Source organism: Oncorhynchus masou, chromosome 14 (genome assembly GCF_036934945.1).
Source record: "Oncorhynchus masou masou isolate Uvic2021 chromosome 14, UVic_Omas_1.1, whole genome shotgun sequence".
In the NCBI taxonomy this organism is placed as follows: Eukaryota; Metazoa; Chordata; class Actinopteri; order Salmoniformes; family Salmonidae; genus Oncorhynchus; species Oncorhynchus masou.
Window position 1 is genome coordinate 32,380,354 of NC_088225.1, and position 16,784 is coordinate 32,397,137.

A 16,784-nucleotide genomic window follows, 5' to 3' on the forward strand; every position below is an offset into this window, starting at 1 on the left:
TATTTTGTCATTGTATTTTGACATTTGTCCCCTTTCCCTCAATGTAGTTTCCTCTTCACTTCAACCCAGAACATGTGATGACATTAAATCAATGTAGTTTCCTCTTCACTTCAACCCAGAACATGTGATGACATTAAATCAATGTGGAAAGCTGATTGGTTTTGCCAATCAACTACATAAGAGCATTTCATCTAGTGGCCGACAATGAATGCAACAAGTAATCATTCTCTAATTCTTTAGTGGCTAATTCATTGAGTCTATATACCAAATCTTGAGTCAATCTGATCTTTTACTAGGCAAGTCAGTTAAGAACAAATTTTTATTTTACAATGACTGCCTACCCCGGCCAAACCCGGACGACACTGGGCCAATTGTGCTCCGCCCTACGGGACTCACAACCACAGCCGGATGTGATACTGCCTGAATTATATAGCCTGGAGCACATGTCTGTCAAATCCAAAATGGCACCATATTCCCTATATAGTGCACTACTTTTGACCAGAGCCCCTACAAAGTAGTGTACTATATAGTGGATAGGGTGCCATTGGGTCTCACTAGTGTTCCATGTTCTGATGCCTCATTCAGTAGTAGCAGGTTGGAGCAGGGCGCTGGCCACTGGCTTCACTAGAGGATATGAACCCCACATGGGCCACATCCACTGACTAGTCAACTGTTTCCATGTTGTGTAATGATATAACCCCATGGAGGTGGGGGAAGTGCATGTCCTGGTTTAACTGTCATGTGAATATAGTAATCATTTATATTGCAAAGCTAAATAGACTTTACTGTCTATTTTCTGTGTATTTTAACTTTCGAAACTATGGGGAAAATCACAGAATAAACACTAAATTTAATCTGAAAGATGTGTGTTGTTTAACGGCTCTGGTTGGTGCTGCATGTGTTTCTACGTGATCCTCTCACTCCACCTTGTGGCCACAGATGGAACAGCACTCCAGACTGACTGAAGAGGAGAAAGAGATGGAGAGAGACTGAGAAAAACAAAGAGAGGTATGAAGACGCTGACACACATCAGATCACGTTGATACAGCCTCCCTGTGCTATGTGGTGTAATCCAGGCAGTACTATGTGTTGTAATCCAGGCAGTACTATGTGGTGTAATCTAGGCAGTACTATGTGGTGTAATCCAGGCAGTGCTATGTGTTGTAATCCAGGCAGTACTATGTGGTGTAATCCAGGCAGTACTACGTGTTGTAATCCAGGCAGTACTATGTGGTGTAATCTGGGCAGTACTATGTGTTGTAATCCAGGCAGTACTATGTGGTGTAATCTTGGCAGTATGATGTGGTGTAATCCAGGCAGTATTATGTGGTGTAATCCAGGCAGTACTATGTGGTGTAATCCAGGCAGTACTATGTGGTGTAATCCAGGCGGTTCTATGTGGTGTAATCCAGGCGGTTCTATGTGGTGTAATCCAGGCGGTTCTATGTGGTGTAATCCAGGCAGTATTATGTGTTGTAATCCAGGCGGTTCTATGTGTTGTAATCCAGGCGGTTCAATGTGGTGTACTCCAGGCGGTTCTATGTGGTGTAATCCAGGCGGTTCTATGTGGTGTAATCCAGGCAGTATTATGTGGTGTAATCCAGGCAGTATTATGTGGTGTAATCCAGGCAGTATTATGTGGTGTAATCCAGGCAGTACTATGTGGTGTAATCTGGGCAGTGCTATGTGGTGTAATCCAGGCAGTATTATGTGGTGTAATCCGGGCAGTGCTATGTGGTGTAATCCAGGCAGTGCTATGTGGTGTAATCCGGGCAGTGCTATGTGGTGTAATCCAGGCAGTGCTATGTGGTGTAATCCAGGCAGTGCTATGTGGTGTAATCCAGGTAGTATTATGTGGTGTAATCCAGGCAGTATTATGTGGTGTAATCCAGGCAGTATTATGTGGTGTAATCTGGGCAGTGCTATGTGGTGTAATCCAGGCAGTGCTATGTGGTGTAATCCAGGCAGTACTATGTGGTGTAATCTGGGCAGTGCTATGTGGTGTAATCCAGGCAGTGCTATGTGGTGTAATCCAGGCAGTACTATGTGGTGTAATCCAGGCAGTATTATGTGGTGTAAACCAGGCAGTAGTATGTGGTGTAACCCAGGCAGTACTATGTGGTGTAATCCAGGCAGTATTATGTGGTGTAATCCAGGCAGTATTATGTGGTGTAATCCAGGCAGTACTATGTGGTGTAATCCAGGCAGTATTATGTGGTGTAACCCAGGCAGTAGTATGTGGTGTAACCCAGGCAGTACTATGTGGTGTAATCCAGGCAGTATTATGTGGTGTAATCCAGGCAGTAGTATGTTGTGTAACCCAGGCAGTACTATGTGGTGTAATCCAGGCAGTATTATGTGGTGTAATCCAGGCAGTACTATGTGGTGTAATCCAGGCAGTATTATGTGGTGTAATCCAGGCAGTGCTATGTGGTGTAAACCAGGCAGTAGTATGTGGTGTTACCCAGGCAGTACTATGTGGTGTAATCCAGGCAGTATTATGTGGTGTAATCCAGGCAGTATTATGTGGTGTAATCCAGGCAGTATTATGTGGTGTAATCCAGGCAGTAGTATGTGGTGTAACCCAGGCAGTAGTATGTGGTGGTACTCTGAGACAATTTCTTTAGGTGTTACAAACATGTACAGTACAGAGTTTGGAGTTGGACCCAGTTCACACAACCTGTCTGTATTTTGAGATGATCATATATTTTGATCTTGTTTATCACCTCAAACAGGTCTGATAGGTGACCAGTCTAGTAACTCCTTTATCACCTCTATCAGGTCTGATTGGTGACCAGTCTAGTACCTCCTTTATCACATCTAACAGGTCTGATTGGTGACCAGTCTAGTAACACCTTTATCACCTCTAACAGGTCTGATTGGTGACCAGTCTAGTACCTCCTTTATCACATCTAACAGGTCTGATTGGTGACCAGTCTAGTAACTCCTTTATCACCTCTATCAGGTCTGATTGGTGACCAGTCTAGTAACTCCTTTACCACCTCTAACAGGTCTGATTGGTGACCAGTCTACTAACTCCTTTATCACCTCTATCAGGTCTGATTGGTGACCAGTCTACTAACTCCTTTATCACCTCTAACAGGTCTGATTGGTGACCAGTCTGGAAACTCCTTTATCACCTCTAACAGGTCTGATTGATGACCAGTCTAGTAACTCCTTTATCACCTCTAACAGGTCTGATTGGTGACCAGTCTAGTAACTCCTTTACCGCCTCTAACAGGTCTGATTGGTGACCAGTCTGGAAACTCCTTTATCACCTCTAACAGGTCTGATTGGTGACCAGTCTACTAACTCCTTTATCACCTCTAACAGGTCTGATTGGTGACCAGTCTACTAACTCCTTTATCACCTCTAACATGTCTGATTGGTGACCAGTCTCGTAACTCCTTTATCACCTCTAACAGGTCTGATTGGTGACCAGTCTACTAACTCCTTTATCACCTCAAACAGGTCTGATTGGTGACCAGTCTACCAACTCCTTTATCACCTCTAACAGGTCTGATTGGTGACCAGTCTAGTAACTCCTTTATCACCTCTAACAGGTCTGATTGGTGACCAGTCTACTAACTCCTTTACCACCTCTAACATGTCTGATTGGTGACCAGTCTACTAACTCCTTTATCACCTCTAACAGGTCTGATTGGTGACCAGTCTAGTAACTACTTTATCACCTCTAACAGGTCTGATTGGTGACCAGTCTAGTAACTCCTTTACCACCTCTAACAGGTCTGATTGGTGACCAGTCTAGTAACTCCTTTATCACCTCTAACAGGTCTGATTGGTGACCAGTCTAGTAACTCCTTTATCACCTCTAACAGGTTCTGATTGGTGACCAGTCTAGTAACTCCTTTATCACCTCTAACAGGTCTGATTGGTGACCAGTCTAGTAACTCACCTCTAACAGGTTCTGATTGGTGACCAGTCTACTAACTCCTTTATCACCTCTAACAGGTCTGATTGGTGACCAGTCTGGAAACTCCTTGATCACCTCAAACAGGTCTGATTGGTGACCAGTCTGGAAACTCCTTTATCACCTCTAGCAGGTCTGATTGGTGACCAGTCTACTAACTCCTTTATCACCTCAAACAGGTCTGATTGGTGACCAGTCTAGTAACTCCTTTATCACCTCTAACAGGTCTGATTGGTGACCAGTCTACTAACTCCTTTACCACCTCTAACATGTCTGATTGGTGACCAGTCTACTAACTCCTTTATCACCTCTAACAGGTCTGATTGGTGACCAGTCTAGTAACTACTTTATCACCTCTAACAGGTCTGATTGGTGACCAGTCTAGTAACTCCTTTACCACCTCTAACAGGTCTGATTGGTGACCAGTCTAGTAACTCCTTTATCACCTCTAACAGGTCTGATTGGTGACCAGTCTAGTAACTCCTTTATCACCTCTAACAGGTTCTGATTGGTGACCAGTCTAGTAACTCCTTTATCACCTCTAACAGGTCTGATTGGTGTCCAGTCTAGTAACTCACCTCTAACAGGTTCTGATTGGTGACCAGTCTACTAACTCCTTTATCACCTCTAACAGGTCTGATTGGTGACCAGTCTGGAAACTCCTTGATCACCTCAAACAGGTCTGATTGGTGACCAGTCTGGAAACTCCTTTATCACCTCTAGCAGGTCTGATTGGTGACCAGTCTACTAACTCCTTTATCACCTCAAACAGGTCTGATTGGTGACCAGTCTAGTAACTCCTTTATCACCTCTAACAGGTCTTATTGGTGACCAGTCAACTAACTCCTTTACCACCTCTAACAGGTCTGATTGGTGACCAGTCTAGTAACTCCTTTATCACCTCTAACAGGTCTGATTGGTGACCAGTCTACTAACTCCTTTATCACCTCTAACAGGTCTGATTGGTGACCAGTCTAGTAACTCCTTTATCACCTCTAACAGGTTCTGATTGGTGACCAGTCTAGTAACTCCTTTATCACCTCTAACAGGTCTGATTGGTGACCAGTCTAGTAACTCACCTCTAACAGGTTCTGATTGGTGACCAGTCTACTAACTCCTTTATCACCTCTAACAGGTCTGATTGGTGACCAGTCTGGAAACTCCTTTATCACCTCAAACAGGTCTGATTGGTGACCAGTCTGGAAACTCCTTTAACACCTCTAACAGGCTCTGATTGGTGACCAGCCTAGTAACTCCTTTACCACCTCTAACAGGTCTGATTGGTGACCAGCCTAGTAACTCCTTTATCACCTCTAACAGGTCTGATTGGTGACCAGTCTAGTAACTCCTTTATCACCTCTAACAGGTCTGATTGGTGACCAGTCTAGTAACTCCTTTATCACCTCTAACAGGTCTGATTGGTGACCAGTCTAGTAACTCCTTTATCACCTCTAACAGGTCTGATTGGTGACCAGTCTAGTAACTCCTTTATCACCTCTAACAGGTCTGATTGGTGACCAGTCTACTAACTCCTTTATCACCTCTAACAGGTCTGATTGGTGACCAGTCTAGTAACTCCTTTACCACCTCAAACAGGTCTGATTGGTGACCAGTCTACTAACTCCTAGTAGGGAAGAACTTTGTGGTATGGAACACAGCCCAGCCCAGGACTAGGATCACTTTCAGTATCATTTCCTGTCATCTCTGGGCTCTTCATGGGTAGTCCTGCCCCCAGAGTAAATAATGATACACAAACACACAGACAGAAAAGCTTGCAGATCATCCAATCATCTTCTCACACGGCCTCATACAGATGTACAGGGACACCGAGCACCAGAGAACAAGAGATTACATTTAATATAACACCAGGTACAGTAAAAACGTTTATGATGTGCTTTTTTGTGATCTAGTTTGTCTTTACTAAACAAGTTAGATCTGGTCTGTCCTTACTAAACAAGTTAGATCTGGTCTGTCCTTACTAAACAAGTTAGATCTAGTCTGTCCTTACTAAACAAGTTAGATCTAGTCTGTCCTCACTAAACAAGTTAGATCTGGTCTGTCTTTACTAAACAAGTTAGAGCTAGTCTGTCCTCACTAAACAAGTTAGATCTGGTCTGTCTTTACTAAACAAGTTAGAGCTAGTCTGTCCTCACTAAACAAGTTAGATCTGGTCTGTCCTTACTGAACAAGTTAGAGCTAGTCTGTCTTTACTAAACAAGTTAGATCTAGTCTGTCCTTACTAAACAAGTTAGATCTAGTTTGTCCTTACTAAACAAGTTAGAGCTAGTCTGTCCTTACTAAACAAGTTAGATCTAGTCTGTCTTTACTAAACAAGTTAGATCTGGTCTGTCCTTACTAAACAAGTTAGAGCTAGTCTGTCTTTACTTAACAAGTCTGCCCCCCCTCCATCTACACCTGCTCCTACAACTGCATTGTTTGCTGTTTGGGGTTTTAGGCTGGTTTCTGTACAGCACTTTGAGATATCAGCTGATGTACGAAGGGCTTCATAAATACATTTCTGTACATTTGTAAATTTATAAATACATTTGATTTGATTGAAGTGGATTTATCAAGTGACATCAATAAGGGATCATATCTTTCACCTGGATTCACCTGGTCAGTATGTGTCATGGAAAGAGCAGTTCTTCCTAATGTTTTATACACTCAGTGAATATTTATATACTTTTTTACATTAAGTCTTTCCAGAATAATAAAGCACTACTATCAAAATGTATTAACTTTTAATAAGTTGACGTTCCCTGAAACCTGACAGATTGTGGCTGATAATATATACAGTATCATCCCATTTTCTCTGCATTAAAACATGGTACGGTAAGAGACAGATTTCCCTTCTGTTTATGACGTTCACTTTAACTTGAACAGGCATACTGTTTTGTAACTGTTTAAACCTTTTAACTTGAACAGGCATACTGTTTTGTAACTGTTTAAACCTTTTAACTTGAACAGGCATACTGTTTTGTAACTGTTTAAACCTTTTAACTTGAACAGGCATACTGTTTTGTAACTGTTTAAACCTTTTAACTTGAACAGGCATACTGTTTTGTAACTGTTTAAACCTTTTAACTTGAACAGGCATACTGTTTTGTAACTGTTTAAACCTTTTAACTTGAACAGGCATACTGTTTTGTAACTATTTAAACCTTTTAACTTGAACAGGCATACTGTTTTGTAACTGTTTAAACCTTTTAACTTGAACAGGCATACTGTTTTGTAACTGTTTAAACCTTTTAACTTGAACAGGCATACTGTTTTGTAACTATTTAAACCTTTTAACTTGAACAGGCATACTGTTTTGTAACTGTTTAAACCTTTTAACTTGAACAGGCATACTGTTTTGTAACTATTTAAACCTTTTAACTTGAACAGGCATACTGTTTTGTAACTATTTAAACCTTTTAACTTGAACAGGCATACTGTTTTGTAACTGTTTAAACCTTATAACTTTAACAGGCATACTGTTTTGTAACTGTTTAAACCTTTTAACTTTAACAGGTATATGTGTTTAACTATAAAACTATACTGTTTTTGTAACTATTTAAACCTTGCATTCATTGTCATGTAGTTACATGTTTTAAATTTCCCTTTAAGTTTCATGTTCCTGGATCCTTCAGGAGATTATATTACAAACTAACACTTGACTCATCCAGGCGTGGTCCCAAATGACACCCTGGGTCCTGTTCAAAAGAAGGGCACTATATAGGGAATAGGGTGGCATTTGGGACTCAGTGTGTATTGTCCGTTGATGGAAGTGCTGCCAAATTCTTCTAAGTGAAAATGTGCTCAAACCTGCCTGGCTGTTCATGTTGATGACGTTTCATGGTAATCGTCAAGAGGGCTCACGTTGCTAGGTTACCACAGGTATTGTAGGCCGACGATAACAACTGTCCTATTGTCACTAGTAGAAAGAGGAGGAAGGGAAGCGCTACTGAGGCACACAATAGTACATTCTGGTAGACAGAAGGGGCTCTTTGGTAAAAGGGGTAAATTGGTCATCAAAAAGAAAGGAGGACCAAGGCATCTTCATATAATTAATTAATAGGCCTTTAATTGTAGGTTCAATAGAAACAAAGTTTTAAAAATCCGACGTGTTTCGGATGCATGGCCTTCGTCAGGGATTTGCTTTCGTCTGATTTTTAAAAGTTTGTTTCTATTGAACAGGCCATATTAATAAAGGCATTATAATTAATGATATGAAGAGTGCCTTGGTCCTCCTTTCTATTTGATGTCCTATTGTCACGTTCCACAGCAAGAAAACCAAATATGTCACTGAAACAGAAGGGGGAACTAACAAAGAGTCACTGACCACAACCAGAATGAAATGGGTGGGGTTTTAGGAGGGGGTCTGAAAGACACTCATGGTGTCCACTGAACGTTGCCTAGCAACAACAACTGGAGCCTAAAAGACACCCACCATGAGACCCACTCAATTCACCAAGAACAGGCAAACAAAATGAAAACACACACCAAACTTAAAGACATGAAGTAAACCACAACTAAAGGAGTTAACCCTCCTCATCTCTAAAACAACTAGAGGAGTTAACCCTCCACATCTATCAAGACAACTAGAGAAGTTAACCCTCCACATCTATCAAGACAACTAGAGGAGTTAACCCTCCACATCTATCAAGACAACTAGAGGTGTTAACCCTCGACATCTACCAAGACAACTAGAGGAGTTAACCCTCCACATCTACCAAGACAACTAGAGGAGTTAACCCTCCACATCTATCAAGACAACTAGAGGAGTTAACCCTCCACATCTATCAAGACAACTAGAGGAGTTAACCCTCCACATCTATCAAGACAACTAGAGGAGTTAACCCTCCACATATATCAAGACAACTAGAGGAAATAACCCTCCACATCTATCAAGACATCTAGAGGAGTTAACCCTCCACATCTATCAAGACAACTAGAGGAGTTAACCCTCCACATCTACCAAGACAACTAGATGAGTTAACCCTCCACATATATCAAGACAACTAGAGGAGTTAACCCTCCACATCTATCAAGACATCTAGAGGAGGTAACCCTCCACACCTATCAAGACAACTAGAGGAGTTAACCCTCCACATCTATCAAGACAACTGGAGGAGTTAACCCTCCACATCTATCAAGACAACTAGAGGAGTTAACCCTCCACATCTACCAAGACAACTAGAGGAGTTAACCCTCCACATCTGCCAAGACAACTAGAGTAGTTAACCCTCCACATCTACCAAGACAACTAGAGGAGTTAACCCTCCACATCTATCAAGACAACTAAAGGTGTTAACCCTCCACATCTCTCAAGACAACGAGAGGAGTTAACCCTCCACATCTATCAAGACAACTAGAGGAGGTAACCCTCCACATCTATCAAGACAACTAGAGGAGTTAACCCTCCACATCTCTCAAGACAACTAAAGGTGTTAACCCTCCACATCTCTCAAGACAACTAAAGGAGTTAACCCTCCACATCTATCAAGACAACTAAAGGAGTTAACCCTCCACATCTATCAAGACAACTAAAGGAGTTAACCCTCCACATCTATCAAGACAACTAGAGGAGTTAACCCTCCACATCTCTCAAGACAACTAGAGGAGGTAACCCTCCACATCTATCAAGACAACTAGAGGTGCTGTTCGGTTCTAATTGACTCAACGGACAAGTATATATATATCCTCCAATGTAGGCACTCCTCCTTCTCTCCAACCCTTTCAACTTTTATGGTTTGACAGGAAGACGAAGTGATAGAGTAATATTAAGGTGACCTGACCTCAACCCCCTTGATGCCTAAACCAAAGCTCTCCACCCGTATCACCTATAGTTCTCCTGTGACTTCCTCTCATCCACCCAACACATTCCTACAGAACCATTAACTTCTGATGTAACAACCAGTCTCAATCACCCCACAGATACTATAGTATTACTACAACCAGTCTCTATCACCCCTCAGATACTATAGTATTACTACAACCAGTCTCTATCACCCCTCAGATACTATAGTATTACTACAACCAGTTTCTATCACCCCTCAGATACTATAGTATTACTACAACCAGTCTCTATCACCCCTCAGATACTATAGTATTACTACGACCAGTCTCTATCACCCCTCAGATACTATAGTATTACTACAACCAGTCTCTATCACCCCTCAGATACTATAGTATTAGTGATGTAACAACCAGTCTCTATCACCCCTCAGATACTAAAGTATTACTGATGTACCAACCAGTCTCTATCACCCCTCAGATACGATAGTATTACTGATGTACCAACCAGTCTCTATCACCCCTCAGATACTATAGTATTACTGATGTACCAACCAGTCTCTATCACCCCTCAGATACTATAGTATTACTACGACCAGTCTCTACCACCCCTCAGATACTATAGTATTACTACAACCAGTCTCTATCACCCCTCAGATACTATAGTATTACTGATGTAACAACCAGTCTCAATCACCCCTCAGATACTAAAGTATTACTGATGTACCAACCAGTCTCTATCACCCCTCAGATACGATAGTATTACTGATGTACCAACCAGTCTCTATCACCCCTCAGATACTATAGTATTACTACAACCAGTCTCTATCACCCCTCAGATACTATAGTATTACTACAACCAGTCTCTATCACCCCTCAGATACTATAGTATTACTGATGTAACAACCAGTCTCTATCACCCCTCAGATACTATAGTAATACTGATGTACCAACCAGTCTCTATCACCCCTCAGATACTATAGTATTACTGATGTACCAACCAGTCTCTATCACCCCTCAGATACTATAGTATTACTACAACCAGTCTCTATCACCCCTCAGATACTATAGTATTACTGATGTACCAACCAGTCTCTATCACCCCTCAGATACTATAGTATTACTGATGTACCAACCAGTCTCTATCACCCCTCAGATACTATAGTATTACTACAACCAGTCTCTATCACCCCTCAGATACTATAGTATTACTGATGTACCAACCAGTCTCTATCACCCCTCAGATACTATAGTATTACTGATGTACCAACCAGTCTCTACCACCCCTCAGATACTATAGTATTACTACAACCAGTCTCTATCACCCCTCAGATACTATAGTATTACTGATGTACCAACCAGTCTCTATCACCCCTCAGATACTATAGTATTACTGATGTACCAACCAGTCTCTATCACCCCTCAGATACTATAGTATTACTACAACCAGTCTCTATCACCCCTCAGATACTATAGTATTACTGATGTAACAACCAGTCTCAATCACCCCTCAGATACTAAAGTATTACTGATGTACCAACCAGTCTCTATCACCCCTCAGATACGATAGTATTACTGATGTACCAACCAGTCTCTATCACCCCTCAGATACTATAGTATTACTACAACCAGTCTCTATCACCCCTCAGATACTATAGTATTACTACAACCAGTCTCTATCACCCCTCAGATACTATAGTATTACTGATGTAACAACCAGTCTCTATCACCCCTCAGATACTATAGTAATACTGATGTACCAACCAGTCTCTATCACCCCTCAGATACTATAGTATTACTGATGTACCAACCAGTCTCTATCACCCCTCAGATACTATAGTATTACTACAACCAGTCTCTATCACCCCTCAGATACTATAGTATTACTGATGTACCAACCAGTCTCTATCACCCCTCAGATACTATAGTATTACTGATGTACCAACCAGTCTCTATCACCCTCAGATACTATAGTATTACTACAACCAGTCTCTATCACCCCTCAGATACTATAGTATTACTGATGTACCAACCAGTCTCTACCACCCCTCAGATACTATAGTATTACTACAACCAGTCTCTATCACCCCTCAGATACTATAGTATTACTGATGTACCAACCAGTCTCTATCACCCCTCAGATACTATAGTATTACTGATGTACCAACCAGTCTCTATCACCCCTCAGATACTATAGTATTACTACAACCAGTCTCTATCACCCCTCAGATACTATAGTATTACTGATGTACCAACCAGTCTCTATCACCCCTCAGATACTATAGTATTACTGATGTACCAACCAGTCTCAATCACCCCTCAGATACGATAGTATTACTACAACCAGTCTCAATCACCCCTCAGATACTATAGTATTACTACAACCAGTCTCTATCACCCCTCAGATACTATAGTATTACTGATGTACCAACCAGTCTCTATCACCCCTCAGAGACTATAGTATTACTGATGTACCAACCAGTCTCTATCACCCCTCAGATACTATAGTATTACTACAACCAGTCTCTATCACCCCTCAGATACTATAGTATTACTACAACCAGTCTCAATCACCCCTCAGATACTATAGTATTACTACAACCAGTCTCTATCACCCCTCAGATACTATAGTATTACTACAACCAGTCTCTATCACCCCTCAGATACTATAGTATTACTACAACCAGTCTCTATCACCCCTCAGATACTATAGTATTACTACAACCAGTCTCTATCACCCCTCAGATACTATAGTATTACTACAACCAGTCTCTATCACCCCTCAGATACTATAGTATTACTACAACCAGTCTCTATCACCCCTCAGATACTATAGTATTACTACAACCAGTCTCTACCACCCCTCAGATACTATAGTATTACTACAACCAGTCTCTATCACCCCTCAGATACTATAGTAATACTGATGTACCAACCAGTCTCTATCACCCCTCAGATACTATAGTATTACTGATGTAACAACCAGTCTCTATCACCCCTCAGATACTATAGTATTACTACAACCAGTCTCTATCACCCCTCAGATACTATAGTAATACTGATGTACCAACCAGTCTCTATCACCCCTCAGATACTATAGTATTACTGATGTAACAACCAGTCTCTATCACCCCTCAGATACTATAGTATTACTGATGTAACAACCAGTCTCTATCTAGACAACTAGAGAAGTTAACCCTCCACATCTATCAAGACAACTAAAGGTGTTAACCCTCCATATCTATCAAGACAACTAAAGGAGTTAACCCTCCACATCTATCAAGACAACTAGAGGAGTTAACCCTCTACATCTATCAAGACAACTAGAGGAGTTAACCCTCCACATCTATCAAGACAACTAGAGGAGTTAACCCTACACATCTATCAAGACAACTGGAGCACTGGGCCAGCCTGGGCCAGCCACTCTTTAATATCACCTGGGCCAGCCACTCTTAAATATCACCTGGGCCAGCCGCTCTTAAATATCACCTGGGCCAGCCACTCTTAAATATCACCTGGGCCAGCCACTCTTTAATATCACCTGGGCCGGCCACTCTTAAATATCACCTGGGCCGGCCACTCTTAAATATCACCTGGGCCAGCCACTCTTAAATATCACCTGGGCCAGCCGCTCTTAAATATCACCTGGGCCAGCCACTCTTTAATATCACCTGGGCCAGACACTCTTTAATATCACCTGGGCCAGCCACTCTTTAATATCACCTGGGCCAGCCACTCTTTAATATCACCTGGGCCAGCCACTCTTTAATATCACCTGGGCCAGCCACTCTTAAATATCACCTGGGCCAGACACTCTTAAATATCACCTGGGCCAGCCACTCTTAAATATCACCTGGGCCAGCCGCTCTTAAATATCACCTGGGCCAGCCACTCTTAAATATCACCTGGGCCAGCCGCTCTTAAATATCACCTGGGCCAGCCGCTCTTAAATATCACCTGGGCCAGCCACTCTTAAATATCACCTGGGCCAGCCACTCTTTAATATCACCTGGGCCAGCCGCTCTTAAATATCACCTGGGCCAGCCACTCATAAATATCACCTGGGCCAGCCACTCTTAAATATCACCTGGGCCAGCCGCTCTTAAATATCACCTGGGCCAGCCGCTCTTAAATATCACCTGGGCCAGCCACTCTTAAATATCACCTGGGCCAGCCACTCATAAATATCACCTGGGCCAGCCACTCTTAAATATCACCTGGGCCAGCCGCTCTTAAATATCACCTGGGCCAGCCACTCTTAAATATCACCTGGGCCAGCCACTCATAAATATCACCTGGGCCAGCCACTCTTAAATATCACCTGAAACACCTTCCGACTAACAAGATGCACAAGCCAGCACAGGTGTAACACATACTGACTAATGAGCTGACACCAATCGGTGCGCCCTACGTGCTAACGTGCCATCTCTAAATATAAATGGAAAATCCAAAGCCTTAATCCAAAGTTTAATGCTGTATGTTTCCTTGTACTCTCTCTCTCTCTCCCTCTCTCTCTCTCTCTCTCTCTCTCTCTCTCTCTCTCTCTCTCTCTCTCTCTCTCTCTCTCTCCCCTCTCTCTCTCTCTCCCGCAGGGGTACCATGGTTCAAACATTGAACAATATGGCGGAGCTGAGAGGTTCTAGGTTTGGTCGTCCCTGGCCGAGGCATGGACTCAAGCTCCTTTTCTGGTTCGCCAACGATTACATCGTCTTTGACGATGACAACCAGATGGTTGCAAATTACGACCCCGAAGAGGGAGACTTTGGTTTCCATCACTTCCGCAACAGACTTGAGTGTGAAAACAATGTCTGCAAGAGGCTGCTTCCTTATAGTGAGTACCCATTCTATGAGGTGGGCAACCTCTACCTCCCAACATCTAAATCATTGCCTAAATATGTCCGTGAGGGCAACACTCATCAGATAGATACCAGTAACATGGACCGCCTCATCATCAGTATGCGTCCAGACATGACAGTGGATCAGGTCTATGTGACCCAGCACGAGGACCTGAGGAGCTTCGACCCGGTCAACACCTATCGCATCAGCAGGGGGTTGCTCATGATCATATGTGGCCATCCATTGAGTAAATTCCTGAAACAGGCGGGCTATTCCACCCATGAGCAAAATGTAATTATTGATCAGGGCACCACCCCCAGGGAGTCCAGGGATACCAGGATTGATATGGAAGGTGGATGCAGAGATGCACCCAGAGATGCACCAGGCTTCTGGGAAAGCTACTGTACCATACTGTAACCAGGCTTCTGGGAAAGCTACTGTACCATACTATAACCAGGCTTCTGGGAAAGCTACTGTACCATACTGTAACCAGGCTTCTGGGAAAGCTACTGTACCATAATGTAACCAGGCTTCTGGGAAAGCTACTGTACCATACTGTAGATCAGTGTCCTTTAGTCCTGGTCCTGGGGACCCTGAAGGGGGGAACTGTTTAGTTTATTGCCCCAGCACTTTGCAGTTCATTATGGTTTGTTAATTTTCACTAAAACATTTAGTCATTTATCAGACACTCTTATCCAGAGTGACTTCAGAGCATTAAACTAAAGGCAGGTAAACAACAACTTCCTGTATCACAGTCAGAGCATTAAACTAAAGGCAGGTAAACAACAACTTCCTGTATCACAGTCAGAGCATTAAACTAAAGGCAGGTAAACAACAACATCCTGTATCACAGTCAGAGCATTAAACTAAAGGCAGGTAAACAACAACTTCCTGTATCACAGTCAGAGCATTAAACTAAAGGCAGGTAAACAACAACATCCTGTATCACAGTCAGAGCATTAAACTAAAGGCAGGTAAACAACAACTTCCTCTATCACAGTCAGAGCATTAAACTAAAGGCAGGTAAACAACAACTTCCTGTATCACAGTCAGAGCATTAAACTAAAGGCAGTTAAACAACAACATCCTGTATCACAGTCAGAGCATTAAACTAAAGGCAGGTAAACAACAACTTCCTGTATCACAGTCAGAGCATTAAACTAAAGGCAGGTAAACAACAACATCCTGTATCACAGTCAGTGCATTAAACTAAAGGCAGGTAAACAACAACATCCTGTATCACAGTCAGAGCATTAAACTAAAGGCAGGTAAACAACAACATCCTGTATCACAGTCAGAGCATTAAACTAAAGGCAGGTAAACAACAACTTCCTGTATCACAGTCAGTGCAAGTCAACTGTTTCTGTTACCATTACTGAGAGGGTTGTTGCTGTTGGGGCCTGCTACTGGTTAATGTACTTCTGTATTTTAAAATACAAAATACAGGCATTTTAATTAAATACACTTGAAAATACAAGTATTTTGTCGTTTATTTTTCAAACATTGATCTTTATGTTATTTTGTCATTGTATTTTGACATTTGTCCCCTTTCCCTCAATGTAGTTTCCTCTTCACTTCAACCCAGAACATGTGATGACATTAAATCAATGTAGTTTCCTCTTCACTTCAACCCAGAACATGTGATGACATTAAATCAATGTGGAAAGCTGATTGGTTTTGCCAATCAACTACATAAGAGCATTTCATAAGAGCATTTCATCTAGTGGCCGACAATGAATGCAACAAGTAATCATTCTCTAATTCTTTAGTGGCTAATTCATTGAGTCTATATACCAAATCTTGAGTCAATCTGATCTTTTACTAGGCAAGTCAGTTAAGAACAAATTTTTATTTTACAATGACTGCCTACCCCGGCCAAACCCGGACGACACTGGGCCAATTGTGCTATATAATAGACCCTGAGACCATGCTGCCTACTCTACTGTGGTGTTATAGACCCTGAGACCACACTGACTGTTCTACTGTGGTGTTATAGACCCTGAGACCATGCTGACTGTTCTACTGTGGTGTTATAGACCCTGAGACCACGCTGACTACTCTACTGTGGTGTTATAGACCCTGAGACCACGCTGACTACTCTACTGTGGTGCTATAGACCCTGAGACCACGCTGACTGTTCTACTGTGGTGCTATAGACCCTGAGACCACGCTGACTGTGGTGTTATAGACCCTGAGACCATGCTGACTGTGGTGTTATAGACCCTGAGACCATGCTGAC

The 16,784-nt window shown here is 42.2% G+C and overlaps 1 protein-coding gene across 1 annotated transcript; it reads left to right on the forward strand.

Moving 5' to 3' along the window:
• The first annotated feature begins 5,680 nt into the window (after positions 1 to 5,680).
• LOC135554751 (uncharacterized) lies at positions 5,681 to 16,022 on the forward strand. The gene is made up of 2 exons (XM_064987184.1): positions 5,681 to 5,800; positions 14,302 to 16,022. Exon 2 carries the CDS (start codon positions 14,309 to 14,311, stop codon positions 14,960 to 14,962), a length of 654 nt encoding a protein of 217 aa, XP_064843256.1. The 5' UTR covers positions 5,681 to 5,800; positions 14,302 to 14,308; the 3' UTR covers positions 14,963 to 16,022.
• Positions 16,023 to 16,784: the final 762 nt, after the last annotated feature.

What these genes read in the sequence shown, in the direction of transcription:
- LOC135554751 (XM_064987184.1), top strand. Translation starts at nt 14,309, where the DNA reads ATGGTTCAAACATTGAACAATATGGCGGAGCTGAGAGGTTCTAGGTTT.